Raw genomic sequence first — 18,928 nt, 5'->3', positions numbered from 1 at the left:
TTCGACATTCAATGTCACAGGCGTCATATATTTAAATCTTTTAATATGTTCTTATGAATCAAACACTGATATTCTGCCTGTAGCTGTATTTTAGTCCACTTTTAAGATTACAAGTGTGAGATAAATACCAGGTGAGCGATGCAGGTCCATTGGCCCTCTTGTTCAAAATATAACATTGGTAAATATTTTATGATGATCAAGTAACATACACATCAGGTTGATAAATTACACCCCTAAAGATCACAGCAGCTATAAAACACCACTCAGAGCTATAATATATGACACTCAGAGCAATAATACATGACACTCAGAGCTATAATATATGACACTCAGAGCTATAATATATGACACTCAGAGCTATTATATACGACACTCAGAGCTATAATATATGACTTCAGAACTATAATATACCGCACTCAGAGCGATAATATACCGCACTCAGAGCTATAATATACCGCACTCAGAGCTATTATATACGACACTCAGAGCTATAATATACCGCACTCAGAGCTATGATATACTACATTCAGAGCCTTAACAATTTTTTTAACATTCCTGTGCAGTATAAAACCTTATAAAATGATGCGATATTTCTAAATGCTTTCATTTATCCAATTTCACGTATCCTCTCAGGTTCGAGAAGGTGAATGATTTGAAGAAAGGGAACAGTGACCTTAAGACTCTGATAGCCGTCGGTGGGTGGAACATGGGTTCAGAACCGTTCACAGATATGGTAAGGAATGAAGCCAACCGACGCAAGTTTATCACTTCTGCTATTAAGTTTATGAGGTCACGTAACTTTGACGGCCTCGACCTGGATTGGGAGTACCCCGGCAATAGAGGAAGCCCACCTGAAGACAAACAGAGGTTTACCCGACTCGTCAAGGTAACGATTGTGGTGTTTGAGATGTTACTCGGTTCTGCCGTTTATATATGAAAATCCATCTGCCTTGTATTTTAACGTTCATACATTTTTCAGTTCTCTCCTTTATCGGACCGTCTTTCGTTATCAAACTGACTGCGTACAGTAATTTACCTGTTTTCAAAGCGTCATCAAAATGTTCGTCCAATCTTCAAACGGACCAAAAAAGTGAAAAAACACGGATAAACATACTCAAACGCGATTGACTTTGAATGCATTTTATGCTGAGTATTGATTTTTGATTATCTCAACTGATCAATCATTGATGAATTAACAGGAGCTACATGCGGAGTTTGAGCAGGAGTCGAGGAGCACGGGGAAGCCACGCCTGCTGCTGACGGCGGCAGTGGCGGCAGGCAAGGACACCATCGACAAGGCCTACGAAATAGCCGAGATAGGCAGGTAATTGTGATAATGGCAAGATAGGCTTACAACAGTGATATCATCGAGACAGGGTAACAAGTGTGATTTCACAGAGATAGGGTAACAAGTGTGATATCACAGAGACAGGGTAACAATTGTAATATCACAGAGATAGGTAACACGTGTGATATCACAGAGACAGGGTAACAAGGGTGATATCACAGAGATATGGTAACAAGTGTGATATCACAGAGATAGGGTAACACGTGTGATATCACAGAGACAGGGTAACAAGGGTGATATCACAGAGATATGGTAACAAGTGTGATATCACAGAGACAGGGTAACAATTGTAATATCACAGAGAGAGGTAACACGTGTGATATCACAGAGACAGGGGAACAAGTGTGATATCACAGAGCTAGGGTAACAAGTGTGATATCACAGAGACAGGGTAACAATTGTAATATCACAGAGAGAGGTAACACGTGTGATATCACAGAGACAGGGTAACAAGTGTGATATCACAGAGATAGGGTAACAAGTGTGATATCACAGAGATAGGGTAACAAGTGCGATATCACCAAGACAGGGTAGCAAGTGTGATTTAACAGAGATAGGGTAACAAGTGTGATATCACAGAGATAGGGTAACAACTGTGATATCACAGTTGTTACCCTATCTCTGTTAAATCTCACTTGCTACCCTGTCTCGGTGATATCGCACTTGTTATCCTAACTCTGTGATATCACAGAGAAAGGGTAACAAGGGTGGTATCACAGAGATAGGGCAACAAGGGTGAGATCACAGAGATAGGGGAACAAGTGCGATATCACAAAGACAGGGTAGCAAGTGGGATTTAACAGAGATAGGGTAACCAGTGTGATATCACAGGGATAGGGTAACAAGTGTAATATCACAGAGACAGGGAAACAAGTGTGATATCATAGAGACAGGGTAACAAGGGTGATATCACAGAGATAGGGTAACAAGTGTGATATCACAGAGTTAGGATAACAAGTGCGATATCACCAAGACAGGGTAGCAAGTGTGATTTCATCGAGATAGGGTAACACGTGTGATATCACAGAGATAGGGTAACAAGTGTGATATCACAGAGACAGGGTAACAAGGGTGATATCACAGAGATAGGGTAACAAGTGTGATATCACAGAGTTAGGATAAGAAGTGCGATATCACCAAGACAGGGTAGCAAGTGTGATTTAACAGAGATAGGGTAACAAGTGTGATATCACAGAGTTAGGATAAGAAGTGCGATATCACCAAGACAGGGTAGCAAGTGTGATTTCATCGAGATAGGGTAACCCGTGTGATATCACAGAGATAGGGTAACAAGTGTAATATCACAGAGACAGGGTAACAAGTGTGATATCACAGAGATAGGGTAACAAGTGAGATATCACAGAGACAGGGTAACAAGGGTGATATCACAGAGATAGGGTAACACGTGTGATAGCACAGAGATAGGGTAACACGTGTGATATCACAGGGTAACAAGTGTGATATCACAGAGATAGGGTAACACGTGTGATAATACAGAGATAGGGTAACACGTGTGATATAACAGAGATAGGGTAACAAGTGTGATATCACAGAGACAGGGGAACAAGTGTGATATCACAGAGATAGGGTAACAAGTGCGATATCACAGAGACAGGGAAACAAGTGTGATATCACAGAGATAGGGTAACAAGTGCGATATCACAGAGACAGGGAAACAAGTGTGATATCACAGAGATAGGGTAACACGTGTGATATCACAGAGATAGGGTAGCACGTGTGATATCACAGATATAGGGTAACAAGTGTGATATCATAGAGATAGGGTAACACGTGTGATATCACAGAGACAGGGTAACAAGTGTGATATCACAGAGATAGGGTAACACGTGTGATTTAACAGAGATAGGGTAGCACGTGTGATATCACAGATATAGGGTAACAAGTGTGTTATCATAGAGATAGGGTAACACGTGTGATATCACAGAGACAGGGCAACAAGTGTGATATCACAGAGATAGGGTAACAAGTGTGATATCACCAAGATAGGGTAACAAATGTGATATCACATCACAGAAACATGTAACAAGTGTCATATCACTGAGATAGGGTACCACGCGTGATCTCACAAAGATAGGGTAACAAATGTGATATCACATCACAGAGACAGGTAACAAGTGTGATATCACTGAGATAGGGTACCACGCGTGATCTCACAGGAGATAGGATAGGCTTGGTTTTTGAGAGAGATGATCGTATCTTAAAACTCCAGATAGGCTTGTAAATGGGAGATCAATGATATATACTTTTGAGTGTGGCTTTGCCGAAACCGACTGTAATTGCGATTAAGTAAGTCTTTCTGAGGTCTGAGCGTTTCATTATTTTTTATCGTGGTGTGTCGGAACAAAAGGAGAATTGAAGCGGAAGTTGTGATTCTAAAATAATGAAGGTTGCGCCGATAGTTGTGAAGTAATTATTATCACGCTAAATTCGGGTAAATGCCTTTTTCAGACTCATGGACTTCATCAGTGTAATGACGTATGATCTTCATGGAGGCTGGGAGACAAAGACAGGCCACAACAGCCCTTTGTTCAAGGGGCGATGGGAGACAGGAAGTGATGCTTATCTCAATTTGGTGGGTTGAAGTAATATAATTTGTAAACTAAATAACTACTAAAAGCATAACACGCTATGTTAAACTGAATAACACGCTGTGTAGGACTGACTGAATGGTACTGGCTGAATAACACGTTCGATAGAACTGACTGTATGACACGTTCGATAGAACTGACTGTATGACTCGTTCGATAGAACTGACTGTATGACAGGTTCGATAGAACTGACTGTATGACAGGTTCGATAGAACTGACTGTATGACAGGTTCGATAGAACTGACTGTATGTCACGCTCGATAGAACTGACTGTATGACACGCTCGATAGAACTGACTGTATGTCACGGTCGATAGAACTGACTGTATGACACGTTTGATAGAACTGACTGTATGTCACGTTCGGTAGAACTGACTGTATGACACGTTCGGTAGAACTGACTGTATGTCACGTTCGATAGAACTGACTGGATGTCACGTTCGATAGAACTGACTGAATGTCACGTTCGATAGAACTGACTGGATGTCACGTTTGAGAGAACTGACTGTATGTCACGTTCGATAGAACTGACTGTATGTCACGTTTGATAGAACTGACTGTATGACACGTTCGGTAGAACTGACTGTATGTCACGTTCGGTAGAACTGACTGTATGACACGTTCGGTAGAACTGACTGTATGTCACGTTCGGTAGAACTGACTGTATGTCACGTTCGGTAGAACTGACTGTATGTCACGTTCGGTAGAACTGACTGTATGTCACGTTCGGTAGAACTGACTGTATGACCCGTTCGATAGAACTGACTGTATGTCACGCTCGATAGAACTGACTGTATGTCACGTTCGGTAGAACTGACTGTATGACCCGTTCGATAGAACTGACTGTATGACAGGTTCGATAGAACTGACTGTATGACAGGTTCGATAGAACTGACTGTATGTCACGTTCGGTAGAACTGACTGTATGACCCGTTCGATAGAACTGACTGTATGTCACGGTCGATAGAACTGACTGTATGACACGCTCGATAGAACTGACTGTTTGACACGTTCGATAGAACTGACTGTATGACACGCTATATAGAATAGACTGAATAACACGTTATGAAGGACACACTGAATAACACGTTATAAAGGACAGACTGGAGAACACGTTATGAAGAACTGTCTGAATAAAACGTTATGAAGGACAGACTGAATAATACGTTATGAAGGACAGACTGAATAACACGTTATGAAGGACAAACTGAAAAACACGTTATGAAGGAAAGACTGAAAAACACGTTATGAAGGACAGACTGAATAACACGTTATGAAGGACTGTCTGAATAACACGTTATGTAGGACAGACTGAATAAAACGTTATGTAGGACTGACTGAATAACACGTTATGTAGGAGGACTGACTGAATAACACGATATGAAGGACTGACTGAATAACACGTTATGAAGGACAGACTGAATAACACGTTATGAAGGACAGACTGAATAACACTTTTTGTAGGACTGACTGATTAGCATACAATGTAGGAATGCTGTGTATGACTGGCTAAAATACACATAATGTAGAGTTTAATTGTATTTTATAGGCCTGGGCCTCCAGGTACTGGGCAAAGATGGGAGTTCCAAAAGAGAAACTGAACATCGGATTGGCGGTATATGGTCGCTCTTTCACCCTCACCGACCCTTCCAACGTCGCCGTTGGGGCCCCGGCTAAGAAAGGAAATGGAGGCAAATTTACTCGCGAACAAGGCTTCCTGTCCTATTACGAGGTATGACGTGGATACCTATCCTATCACATGTGGTATTAGGTGGTATGAATGTTTATCCGTTTTTAGCTCACCTGGCACAAAGTGCCAAGTGAGCTTATGCCGTGGCGCGGCGTCCGTCGCCCGTCCGTCGCCCGTCCGTCGTTCGTCCGTCCTTCGTCCGTCGTCAATATTTTACTTTAAACGACTTCTTCTTAATAACCGAAAGGCCTAGGGTGATGGTATTTGGCCAGAAGCAAACTGGGATGAAGGGCTACAAAGTTTGTTAAAATTAATGACCTTCACCCATTTTCAAGGTCACAGGGTCAAGGTCACAGGGGTCAAATATGTTAAAAACATTAAACAACTTCTTCTGAATAACCAAAATGCACAGGGTGATGATATTTGGCCAGTATCATTCTGGGGTAAAGGGCTATCATGATTTTTCAAATGAATGACCTTCACCCATATTCAAGATCACAGGGGTCAAATATGTTAAAAACTTTAAACAACCTCTTCTGAATAACCAAAATACCCAGGGTGATAATATTTAGTCAGTAGCAAACTAGGATCAAGGGCTACCAAGTTTGTTTAAATGTATGACCTTGAATCATATTCAAGGTCACAAGGAGCAAATATGTTCAAAATATTTAAACAACTCGTTCTGAATAACCAAAAGGCCCAGGATGTTGATATTTAGTCAGTAGCATGTTGGGATCAAGGACTGCTATGTTTGTAAAAGTGAATGACTTTGACTTATATTCAAGATCACAGGGGTCAAATTTGTTTAAAATCTTTAAACGACCTCTTCAGAATAACCATGGGTCCCAGGATGTTGATACTTTGCAAGTTGCATCCTGAGATGAAAGGCTATAAAATTTGTTCAACATAATGACTTTGTTCGACTTTCAAGGTCACAGGGATGAAACGTTTTAAAAAAAAATTACAGGTTCTTTTGAATGAATTTTAATCATATATACTGATATTTTGCCTGTAGCTTTATTTTAGATCAATTTTAAGTTTACAAGTGTGAGATTTATAATACCAGGTGAGCGATGCAGGCCTATTGGGCCTCTTGTTTCTATTGTATATTATGTCCAACAATTGCTTTGTTAATTGACCGTTTTCATATTTTCAATTAATAAATATATTTTTATCTATCGGTATATTTATGTAAAATGGTAAGACATGCTTTGTTCCCAGATCTGTGAGAAGAGAAAGAAGCCCGGAGTAAAGACATACTACATCGAGGACCAGAAAGTGCCTTACATTGTTGACGGTGATCAGTGGATTGGTTATGATGACCCGGCTAGCCTGACTGCCAAGGTACGTACACGTGGATTGGTTATGATGACCCGGCCAGCCTGACTGCCAAGGTACGTACACGGGGATTGGTTATGATGACCCGACTAGCCTGACTGCCAAGGAACGAACACGTGGATTGGTTATGATGACCCGGCCCGCCTAACTGCCAAGGTACGTACACGTGGAGTTGTTATGATGACCCGGCCAGCCTGACTGCCAAGGTAAGTACACGTGGATTGGTTATGATGACCCGACGAGCCTGACTGCCAAGGTACGGACACGTGGATTGGTTATGATGACCCGGCCAGCCTGACTGCCAAGGTACGTACACGTAGATTGGTTGTAAAATTTGCGGATGTTAACAAATAAATAAAAGATATTATACATTACTAGCGGGGCATAAAGACGACAACAATGGTTATTTCGCGGCGATAAAACAAACTAATGAAATAGCACATATCAGTCACCCTACACGTCACAGGAGTAATGTCTGCGGTAACATACACTTAATAGATACAACTCTTCGAACTCTATCATGTTTTATAATGGATAATACGTTATATACGTTGAATGACACTTTATGGAAATAAAACACTTTACCTTATAAACATGTTATAAGTGTATTCACGAAATTAGTCAACGGCTCATACTCGCTGCTCTGCCCAATCAAATTAAAATTATATCTTCACATCGCTCCCGTTTACTGATATGTCGCGTTGAAGATCTAACAACATCCCATAGAGGGTCACGTCAGAGGTCAACATGAATGCATTATCGTCTTTATAACAAGCCAATCAAAACGCGACATCACTCTTTCTTTCAACCAATCAGAAAGCAGGACCTGTAGCATTTCATGCAGACACCTCGTAGCCCAAAATCCACTTTTTCGTCTGGTCCAGTGATAGTTTGAATATTGCGAAGCCTGTCATGGGTTAATTTTAGTTTCAGGTTGTTAGACTTTTTAACGACAACATCACCAGAAGAGGAAGTCTTTCTTATTTCAAAGCAAAATCCACAAATTGTACAAACGTTGTCTTGTAGATAGACACGGCGTGGTATCATGGGCGCCGCCATTTTCGATGCTCATTTGACACCTCTCGGTCTTTTATCATAGCAAGTGTGTTCCGAAATCATTACATCATCACTTACAGAAATGCGTAAGCTCTCATCTGATTGGTTAATGCAAAGGTCGCCTGAACATGACCCTCTACGGGATGTTGTTAGATCTTCAACGCGACATATCAGTAAACGGGAGCGATGTGAAGATATAATTTTAATTAGATTGTGCTCTGCCATTTTTTTTGACCAATTTCTACGTCTCATTCTTGGCATGTTTAGCACATTCTTCAGATTAGATATTTCTAATAAAATTCATCCGATTTAGCTATGGGTAAGTTTACTCGATTCGTTTCCCTGGATCTTTCACAGATAAATATGTAATAATATTTATTACCACTAAGATATTCCTGTGTTTTTTTAGCCGTCAGATATCATCACTTTAAGGTTAAACGTTAAATGGCTATTGTCCGGGTCGGGACCCTTATACTGAGGTAAAAATTAAAAATCTATTGTCCAGGTCGGGACCCTTATACTGAGGTCAAAGTTAAACGGCTATTGTTCAGGTCGGAATCCTTATACTGAGGTCAAACGTTAAGTGGCTATTGTCCAGGTCGGGACCCTTATACTAAACAGTTGAAAGTGTTATTGTGTTGTACGTGTTTCTCTAGGACGATCCTCCACCCAAAGGTCAAGGTCACTACAATATTATAAATCGAAACTAATTATAGCACACCTGGTTATTCAACTACATTAGTATTATCCCGATAGATAACGTCACAATTTAAAGATGTTGGGGGCTATAATCATCTTTTCCTTTTAAGATGTAACTGTTGTTTTGCGCAGGTCAACTATATAAAGAAAAGTAGATTTGGTGGAGTGATGATCTGGTCGCTGGATTTGGACGATTTCACTGGACATTGTAATAAACAGAAGTATCCCCTCCTCAACGCCATCAACAAGGCGCTTGGGGTCACTATGCCAAAAAGAATACCGAGGTACGTAACCTGGCAATAGGGCCTCAGTAGTCACTATACCAACACAAATACCGAGGTATGTAACCTGGCAATAGCGCTTGGGGTCACTATGCCAAAAAGAATACCGAGGTACGTACCCTGGCAATAGGGCCTCAGTAGTCACTATACCAACACAAATGCCGAGGTATGTAACCTGACAATAGGGCCTCAGTAGTCACTATACCAACAAAAATACCGAGGTATGTAACCTGGCAATAGGGCCTTAGGAGTCACTATACCAACACAAATACCAAGGTATGTAACCTGACAATAGGGCCTCAGTAGTCACTATACCAACACAAATGCCGAGGTATGTAACCTGACAATAGGGCCTCAGTAGTCACTATCCCAACACAAATACCGAGGTATGTACCCTGGCAATAGGGCCCCAGTAGTCACTATACCAACCCAAATACCGAGGTATGTAACCTGGCAATAGGGCCCCAGTAGTCACTATACCATCCAGATTACCGAGGTATGTAACCTGGCAATAGGGCCCCAGTAGTCACTATACCATCAAGAACACCGAGGTATGTAACCTGGCAATAGGGCCTCAGTAGTCACTATACCATCCAGATTACCGAGGTATGTAACCTGGCAATAGGGCCTCAGTAGTCACTATATCATCCAAAACACCGAGGTATTTAACCTGGCAATAGGGCCTCAGTAGTCAATATACCATCCAGAACACCGAGTTATGTAACCTGGCAATAGGGCCTCAGGAGTCACTATACCACCCAGAACACCGAGGTATATAACCTGGCAATAGGGTCTCAGGAGTCACTATACCACCCATAATACCTAGGTATATAACCTGGCAATAGGGCCTCAGGAGTCAGTATACCAACACAAATACCGAGGTATATAACCTGGCAATAGGGCCTCAGCAGTCACTATCCCAACACAAATACCGAGGTATGTAACTTGGCAATAGGGCCTCATTAGTCACTATACCAACACAAATACCGAGGTATGTAACCTGGCAATAGGACCTCAAGAGTCACTATACCATCACAAATACCGTGGTATGTAACCTGGCAATAGGGCATCAGGAGTCACAATACCAATACCATCCAGAATACCGAGGTATGTAACCTGACAATAAGGCCTCAGGAGTCACTATACCATCACAAATACCGTGGTATGTACCCTGGCAATAGGGCATCAGGAGTCACAATACCAATACCATCCAGAATCCCGAGGTATGTAACCTGACAATAGGGCCTCAGAAGTCACTATACCAACACAAATACCGAGGTATATAACCTGGCAATAGGGCCTCAGCAGTCACTATACCAACACAAATACCGAGGTATGGAACCTGGCAATAGGGCCTCAGGAGTCACTATACCAACAAAAAAACCGAGGTATGTAACCTTGCAATAGGGCCTCAGGAGTCACTATACAACCTAGGATATTGAGTTATATAACCTGGCAAAAGGGCCTCAGGAGTCACTATACCAACACAAATACCGAGGTATGTACCCTGACAATAGGGCCTCAGGAGTGACTATACCAACAAAAAAATACCGAGGTATGTAACCTCGCAATAGGGCCTCAGGAGTTACTATACCAACACAAATACCGAGGGATGTAACCTGGCAATAGGGCCTCAGGAGTTACTATACCAACACAAATACCAAGGTATATAACCGGGCAATAGGGCCTCAGGAGTTACTATACCAACACAAATACCGTGGTATGTAACCTGACAATCGGGCCGCAGGAGTCACTATACCATCAAAAATACCGTGGTATGTAACCTTACAATAGGGCCTCAGGAGTGACTATACCAACAAAAAAATACCGAGGTATGTAACCTGACAATAGGGCCTCAGAAGTCACTATACCAACAAAAAAAACCGAGGTATGTAAGCTGGCAATAGGGCCTCAGGAGTTACTATACCAACACAAATACCGAGGTCTGTAACCTGACAATAGGGCCGAGGTATGTAACCTGGCAATAAGGCCTCAGAAGTCACTATACCAACACAAAAACCGAGGTATGTAACCTGGCACTAGGGCCTCAGGAGTCACTATGCCAACAAAAATACAGAGGTATGTACCCTGGCAATAGGGCCTCAGGAGTTACTATACCAACACAAATACGTCACTATACCAACACAAATCCCGAGGGATGTAACCTGGCAATAGGGTCTCAGGAGTCACTATACCACCACAAATACCGTGGTATGTAACCTGACAATAAGGCCTCAGGAGTCACTATACCATCCCAAATGCCGTGGTATGTGACCTGGCAATAGGGGGTATGTAACCTGGCAATAGGGTCTCAGCAGTCACTATACCATCACAAATACCGAGTTATATAAGCTGGCAATAGGGCCTCAGGAATCAGTATACCAACACAAATACCGAGGTCTGTAACCTGACAATAGGGCCTCAGGAGACACTATACCAACAAAAAAAACCGAGGTATGTAAGCTGGCAATAGGGCCTCAGGAGGCACTATACCAACACAAATACCGAGGTATATAACCTGGTAATAGGGCCTCAGGAGTCAGTATACCAACACAAATACCGAGGTATATAACCTGGTAATAGGGCCTCAGGAGTCACTATACCAACGTAGTCACTATACCAACACAAGTACCGAGGTATGTAACCTGACTATAAGGCCTCAGGAGTCACTATACCATCACAAATACCGTGGTATGTGACCTGGCAATAGGGCCTCAGGAGTCACAATACCAATACCATCCAGAATACCGAGGTATGTAACCTGACAATAGGGCCTCAGAAGTCACTATACCAACAAAAAAAACCGAGGTATGTAACCTTGCAATAGGGCCTCAGGAGTCACTATACCATCACAAATACCGAGTTATATAAGCTGGCAATAGGGCCTCAGGAGTCACTATGCCAACAAAAATACCGAGGTATGTAACCTGGCAATAGGGCCTCAGGAGTCACTATACCAACAGAAATACCGAGGTATGTAACCTGGCAATAGGGCCTCAGGAATCACTATACCAACACAAATACCGAGGTATGTAACCTGGCAATAGGACCTCAGGAGTCACTATACCAATACCACCCAGGGAACAAGGTATGTAACCTATCAATAAAGTCACATGGAACAATATACCTATACCAAAGTACAGAGGTACGTAACCAATAAGTACTGATGGTTAACTATACCACCCAGGGTACAGACGTTTCATACTATGTAATTTATCAATACATTAACTAGTTTTAACATATTACCAAAATAAGTATTTACTTTAAAAAATGCTATCCGTTTGTGTTACTGTTACTGTTATTTAAAACGACTCTTACAGACAGAAGTTGGTCCACATACAGACCGCCAACAACGCCAGAGCCCAGACAAGTGTCATCAGGCCGCCAGACTTGCCGAAATCAGGTGAGTTATCTCCCTTCGTTGTAAAGTGAAACCCAACGAATCTACTAAAAAAGGCCTAATGGTTAGTTATTTGTTTAAGTGCAATTCATATGATCTATTAGACTTCAGGGGGAAGGAAAACAACACACAGGGGGCATAAATGAAACACTTGGTCATGTTACATATGTAGCGTTTGAGTCGAGACTCCCCACATTGACGACTACCTATATGATCATCATTCGCCGCGCTATAGACCGAAGTGCCCTTTTCTAAGTAAATCTCCATGGCTTTTTCGTTCTGTGTTAGCTACATCAGGAAATATCTGGTCAGTATTACCACACACTCCCAACAGTTTGTTAGCTACATAAGGAAATATCTGGTCAGTATTACCACACCCTCCCAACAGTGTGTTAGCTACATACGGTAATATCTGGTCAGTATCACGACACCCTCCCAACAATTTGTTAGCTACATACGGTAATATTTGGTCAGTATCACCACACCCTCCAAACAGTGTGTTAGCTACATACGGTAATATTTGGTCAGTATCACCACACCCTCCCAACAATTTGTTAGCTACATACGGTAATATTTGGTCAGTATCACCACACCCTCCAAACAGTGTGTTAGCTACATACGGTAATATTTGGTCAGTATCACCACACCCTCCCAACAGTTTGTTAGCTACATACGGTAATATTTGGTCAGTATCACCACACCCTCCCAACAGTTTGTTAGCTACATACGGTAATATTTGGTCAGTATCACCACACCCTCCCAACAGTGTGTTAGCTACATACGGTAATATTTGGTCAGTATCACCACACCCTCCCAACAGTGTGTTAGCTACATACGGTAATATTTGGTCAGTATCACCACACCCTCCCAACAGTGTGTTAGCTACATACGGTAATATTTGGTCAGTATCACCACACCCTCCCAACAGTGTGTTAGCTACATACGGTAATATCTGGTCAGTATCACCACACCCTCCCAACAGTTTGTTAGCTACATACGGTAATATTTGGTCAGTATCACCACACCCTCCCAACAGTGTGTTAGCTACATACGGTAATATTTGGTCAGTATCACCACACCCTCCCAACAGTGTGTTAGCTACATACGGTAATATTTGGTCAGTATCACCACACCCTCTCAACAGTGTGTTAGCTACATACGGTAATATCTGGTCAGTATCACCACACCCTCCCAACAGTGTGTTAGCTATATACGGTAATATTTGGTCAGTATCACCACACCCTCCAAAGAGTGTGTTAGCTACATACGGAAATATCTGGTCACTATCACCACACCTTCCAAAGAGTGTGTTAGCTACATACGGTAATATCTGGTCAGTATCACCACACCCTCCCAACTGTGTGTTGGCTACATACGGTAATATCTGGTCAGTATCAATACACCCTCCAAAGAGTGTGTTAGCTACATACGGAAATATCTGGTCAGAATCACCATACCCTCCCAACCGTGTTTTAGCTTCATAAGGTAATATCTGGTCAGTATCACCGCACCATCCCAACATTGTGTTACCCACATACGGTAATATATCAGTATTAACACAACATCCCAACTGTGTGTTAGCTATATACTATCATATACGGTCATATCTGGCCAGTATCATCACCGCCTCCCAACTGTGTGTTAGCTACATACTATCATATACGGTCATATCTGGCCAGTATCATCACCGCCTCCCAACTGTGTGTTAGCTACATACTATCATATACGGTCATATCTGGCCAGTATCATCACCGCCTCCCAACTGTGTGTTAGCTACATACTATCATATACGGTCATATCTGGCCAGTATCATCACCGCCTCCCAACTGTGTGTTAGCTACATACTATCATATACGGTCATATCTGGCCAGTATCATCACCGCCTCCCAACTGTGTGTTAGCTACATACTATCATATACGGTCATATCTGGCCAGTATCATCACCGCCTCCCAACTGTGTGTTAGCTACATACTATCATATACGGTCATATCTGGCCAGTATCATCACCGCCTCCCAACTGTGTGTTAGCTACATACTATCATATACGGTCATATCTGGCCAGTATCATCACCGCCTCCCAACTGTGTGTTAGCTACATACTATCATATACGGTCATATCTGGCCAGTATCATCACCGCCTCCCAACTGTGTGTTAGCTACATACTATCATATACGGTCATATCTGGCCAGTATCATCACCGCCTCCCAACTGTGTGTTAGCTACATACTATCATATACGGTCATATCTGGCCAGTATCATCACCGCCTCCCAACTGTGTGTTAGCTACATACTATCATATACGGTCATATCTGGCCAGTATCATCACCGCCTCCCAACTGTGTGTTAGCTACATACTATCATATACGGTCATATCTGGCCAGTATCATCACCGCCTCCCAACTGTGTGTTAGCTACATACTATCATATACGGTCATATCTGGCCAGTATCATTACCGCCTCCCAACTGTGTGCTAGAAACACACGGTAATATTTAGCCAGTGTTACGACATCCTCTCAATTAAGCTACATAAACATGTAATTTGCCACTACATAAGTTGGTGCTTGTCTGTCGAAATTGTGTAATCTGTAATACTAAACTGTTTCCTTGCAGAGATGTAGATGCAATGGATGTGTGTTGTGAATAATTTGCATGTTAAAAAACGTCATTTGAGGTGAAATTACACAGCTTGTTGATGCGTTTTGATTATTATTGTTACTGTGCATTTACGTTAAGGTCTTATACATGTCAATTTGACTCCAGGCGTCATTCGACCCAACAAGCCGCAAAGTTCCGTATGTGTTGGCGTACCAGACGGTTCTTTCCTTCCTCATGAAAAAGTATGTAATAAGTTCTTCCGGTGCCTTGGAGGAGTGAAACTCGAGTTAAATTGCCATGGCGAACTGGAATTCAACAGAGTAATAAGTAGATGTGACTGGCCGCAGGAGGCAAACTGTTCTATAAAGAAAAGTCCCAATATTACAACAGCTGTAGAGCACAGAGTTACAACAAACTCGAATACGGTCGTACCCGCCAAACAAAAGATTACTTGGGAACCACCACCCCAATCAGACTTCCCGCCCGCTCCTCCTACCGACCTTCGTCAGATGCAGAGCGTGCAGGAACTAGAGCGCCAATTAACCGGGCCGTTACTCACCCTGGAGCCCCAGCAACAAGTCACTAACCTGTGGGACACGTCTCCAGACCAGTCATTACCTCGCAAACCCGTACAACAACCGCAGTGGAACCCTCCCCAATCGGCTGGTCCTACATCCTGGGACATCGCCAATAGGGACATGGTCCAAGAAATTACTCCCACACCCAGCCTTACACAGTCGGGCCTATTCCGGGAGTCAGCACTGCCGAACCCTCCCCCAGACATGCTCAATGCGGGACAGGAGCCAGGACAGGCGCCATTGGACACAAACGTGGCACCGGTTACAGCCATGGAACTAGCGCAGCTTTTCGAAGGGGCAACTAGTTTTTTAAACAGTAAGTATACATCTTTTAATGGTTGTGGGTCATCTGAGATATACCATTGTGATATGTATGGAGAGGACGCTGGATTTCTCACTCACTTTTTGATTTAGAAAGTATTGTAAAGTATTGAAAATGCTCATAAGATGGTATAGGTCTAATCTCAATATCCTGGTCGAGGCAAAATGTCAATGTTTATTACCAGACTTCCCCTTGTACACTGCAGCTGCTTCTTCTGGCACTGTGACTGTCACTGTGACCGATATTGGATCTGAACAAAAGAGGATTAGAATGAATGTCAATATTGGTCGTATTTAACCCCAAAACATAATTATACGGAATCTCGATCGAACTGTACGAAAATAGAAACGCAAATTTATCAGCAGACTATGCTGTTTATTTCAATATATATATACAGAGCGATCCCTCATCGATTCCATGTCCGCCATGAAAATATACGTCTATGAAAATATTTCTAACATGTACTATATCGTCCGGGTGTCGACACGTCTCATAACTTCTGTCGAGTGTCATTTTTCTAGTGTCAAACAAACGTTTATAGCTTTCCATCAAAATCACAAGTGAAATAAAACTATTATGTCATGTTCCTAAGTTGTTTATAGTAATGTTCCTAAGTTATATGTCGTAATGTTCCTAAGTTATATGTATCATAATGTTACTATGCTATATATCATAATGTTCCTAAGATATATATCATAATGTTCCTATGCTATATATCATAATGTTCCTAAGATATATATATCATAATGTTCCTAAGTTATATATAATAATGTTACTATGCTATATATCATCATGTTCCTAAGTAATATATCATAATGTTCCTATGCTATATATCATAATGTTCCTAAGTTATATATCATAATGTTCCTATGCTATATATCATAATGTTCCTAAGATATATATATCATAATGTTCATAAGTTATATATCAAAATGTTACTTTGCTATATAGCATAATGTTCCTAAGTTATATATCATAATGTTCCTAAGTTATATAAAATAATGTTCCTAAGTTATAAATAATAATGTTCGTAAGTTATATATAATAATGGTCCTAAGCTAGGTATCGCTATGTTCCTAAGCTAGGTATCGTTATGTTCCTAAGCTATTTAGTATAGTTATGTTCCTAAGCTAGGTATCGTGATGTTCCTAAGCTAGGTATCGTTATGTTCCTAAGCTAGGTATCGTTATGTTCCTAAGCTATTTAGTATAGTTATGTTCCTAAGCTATATATCATAATGGTCCTAAGCTAGGTATCGTTATGTTCCTAAGCTATTTAGTATAGTTATGTTCCTAAGCTAGGTATCGTTATGTTCCTAAGCTATTTAGTATAGTTATGTTCCTAAGCTATATATCATAATGGTCCTAAGCTAGGTATCGTTATGTTCCTAAGCTATTTAGTATAGTTATGTTCCTAAGCTAGGTATCGTTATGTTCCTAAGCTATTTAGTATAGTTATGTTCCTAAGCTATATATCATAATGGTCCTAAGCTAGGTATCGTTATGTTCCTAAGCTATTTAGTATAGTTATGTTCCTAAGCTAGGTATCGTTATGTTCCTAAGCTATTTAGTATAGTTATGTTCCTAAGCTATATATCATAATGGTCCTAAGCTAGGTATCGTTATGTTCCTAAGTTATTTAGTATAGTTATGTTCCTAAGCTATATATAATAATGGTCATAAGCTATGTATAGTTATGTTCCTTAGCTATATAATGCTTTGCGTTAAAAATTGAAATTCATTTATGCTTTAACATAACGACAATAAGAGAACCTATATCTAGTTGTGGTCATTTTGTAACAGCATACCAGTGATACAACATACTGAAAGGCTTACATGAAATACGAGTTATTTCCCTTCATCAGGTATAGGAACCAGTCGAAGAATTTCGATAAAAGTTTGTACAGAAACAATTTGTGAGGACAGAGTGTAAGTCATGTGTCACTGGTGAAAGCCGCCATGTTGTATCAGTCGGTGTCACGTGATCACTGCCTTGTTTTTACTAATGTCACTTGATCGGTCGTAATGTGATTACAGGGCTGCTTATACTAAATGTCATGTGACCACCGGCTAGTTTGTGCTGATGTCATGTGATCACCTGCTTAATTTGATGTCGCCGCATTACAGACACTATATATGCCACGTGATCATTGCGCTGAGTGTACTAAATGTGAATACCGCCTATAGCTTGTACTGGTTTTGTGTGACCACCGCCTACCCTGTAATGGTGTCATGTGACCACCGCCTCGCTTGTACTGGTGTCATGTGACCACTGCCTACCTTGTACTGGTGTTGTGTGACCACCGCCTACCCTGTAATGGTGTCATGTGACAACCGCCTAGCTTGTACTGGTGTCATGTGACCACTGCCCCCCTTGTACAGGTGTCATGTGACCACCGCCTGCTTTAAATTCATACTCTAGCGATTTGACCGTCCGTCTTGTTTGAAGCTTTCATTCCATACAATCTTCTTACCTATCAAACAACCTTCTTACCAACCAAACAACCTTCTTACCTGCCAAACAACCTTCTTACCTGCCAAACAACCTTTCTACAAACCATGTAACATTTCTATCGACCATGTACCGTTCCTACAAACCATTCAACCTTCCTACCAACCAAACAACCTTCTTACCTACCAAACAACCTTCTTACCTACCATACAACCTTATTACCTACCAACCAACCTTCTTACCTGACATACAACCTTATTACCTACCATACAACCTTCATACCTACCAAATAACCTTCTTATCTACCAAACACCCTTCTTACCTACCATACAACCGTCTTACCTACCAAACAACCTTCTTAGCTACCATACAACCTAACAACCTACCATACAACCTTATTATCTACCATACAACCTTCTTACCTACCATACAACCTTCTAATCTAAAATACAACCTTATTACCTACCATACAACCTTCTTACCTACCATACAACCTTCTAATCTAAAATACAACCTTATTACCTACCATACAACCTTCTTACCTACCAAACAACCTTCT

General features: G+C 41.4%; 1 protein-coding gene across 2 annotated transcripts in view; it reads left to right on the top strand.

Annotated features, from left to right (window-relative positions):
* The window catches only part of LOC110441885 (chitinase-3-like protein 1), a 45,836-nt gene that overhangs the window by 21,129 nt on the left and 5,779 nt on the right, over window positions 1-18,928 (top strand). Inside the window, exons 4-12 of one of the 2 annotated variants that reach the window (XM_021485171.1) lie at window positions 634-886; window positions 1,200-1,324; window positions 3,818-3,941; window positions 5,506-5,688; window positions 6,868-6,990; window positions 8,872-9,023; window positions 12,341-12,423; window positions 15,184-15,912; window positions 17,783-17,846. In XM_021485171.1, coding sequence (XP_021340846.1) covers window positions 634-886; window positions 1,200-1,324; window positions 3,818-3,941; window positions 5,506-5,688; window positions 6,868-6,990; window positions 8,872-9,023; window positions 12,341-12,423; window positions 15,184-15,912; window positions 17,783-17,846 — 1,836 coding nt within the window. The remainder of the gene's footprint in view (window positions 1-633; window positions 887-1,199; window positions 1,325-3,817; window positions 3,942-5,505; window positions 5,689-6,867; window positions 6,991-8,871; window positions 9,024-12,340; window positions 12,424-15,183; window positions 15,913-17,782; window positions 17,847-18,928) is intronic. The other variant, XM_021485170.1, reaches the window with a different exon arrangement.

This window comes from Mizuhopecten yessoensis, unplaced genomic scaffold, assembly GCF_002113885.1.
Source record: "Mizuhopecten yessoensis strain PY_sf001 unplaced genomic scaffold, ASM211388v2 scaffold716159, whole genome shotgun sequence".
NCBI lineage: Eukaryota > Metazoa > Mollusca > Bivalvia > Pectinida > Pectinidae > Mizuhopecten > Mizuhopecten yessoensis.
The sequence above is the reverse complement of the archived record's forward strand: the minus strand, read 5'-3'. Positions and strand labels throughout refer to the sequence as shown.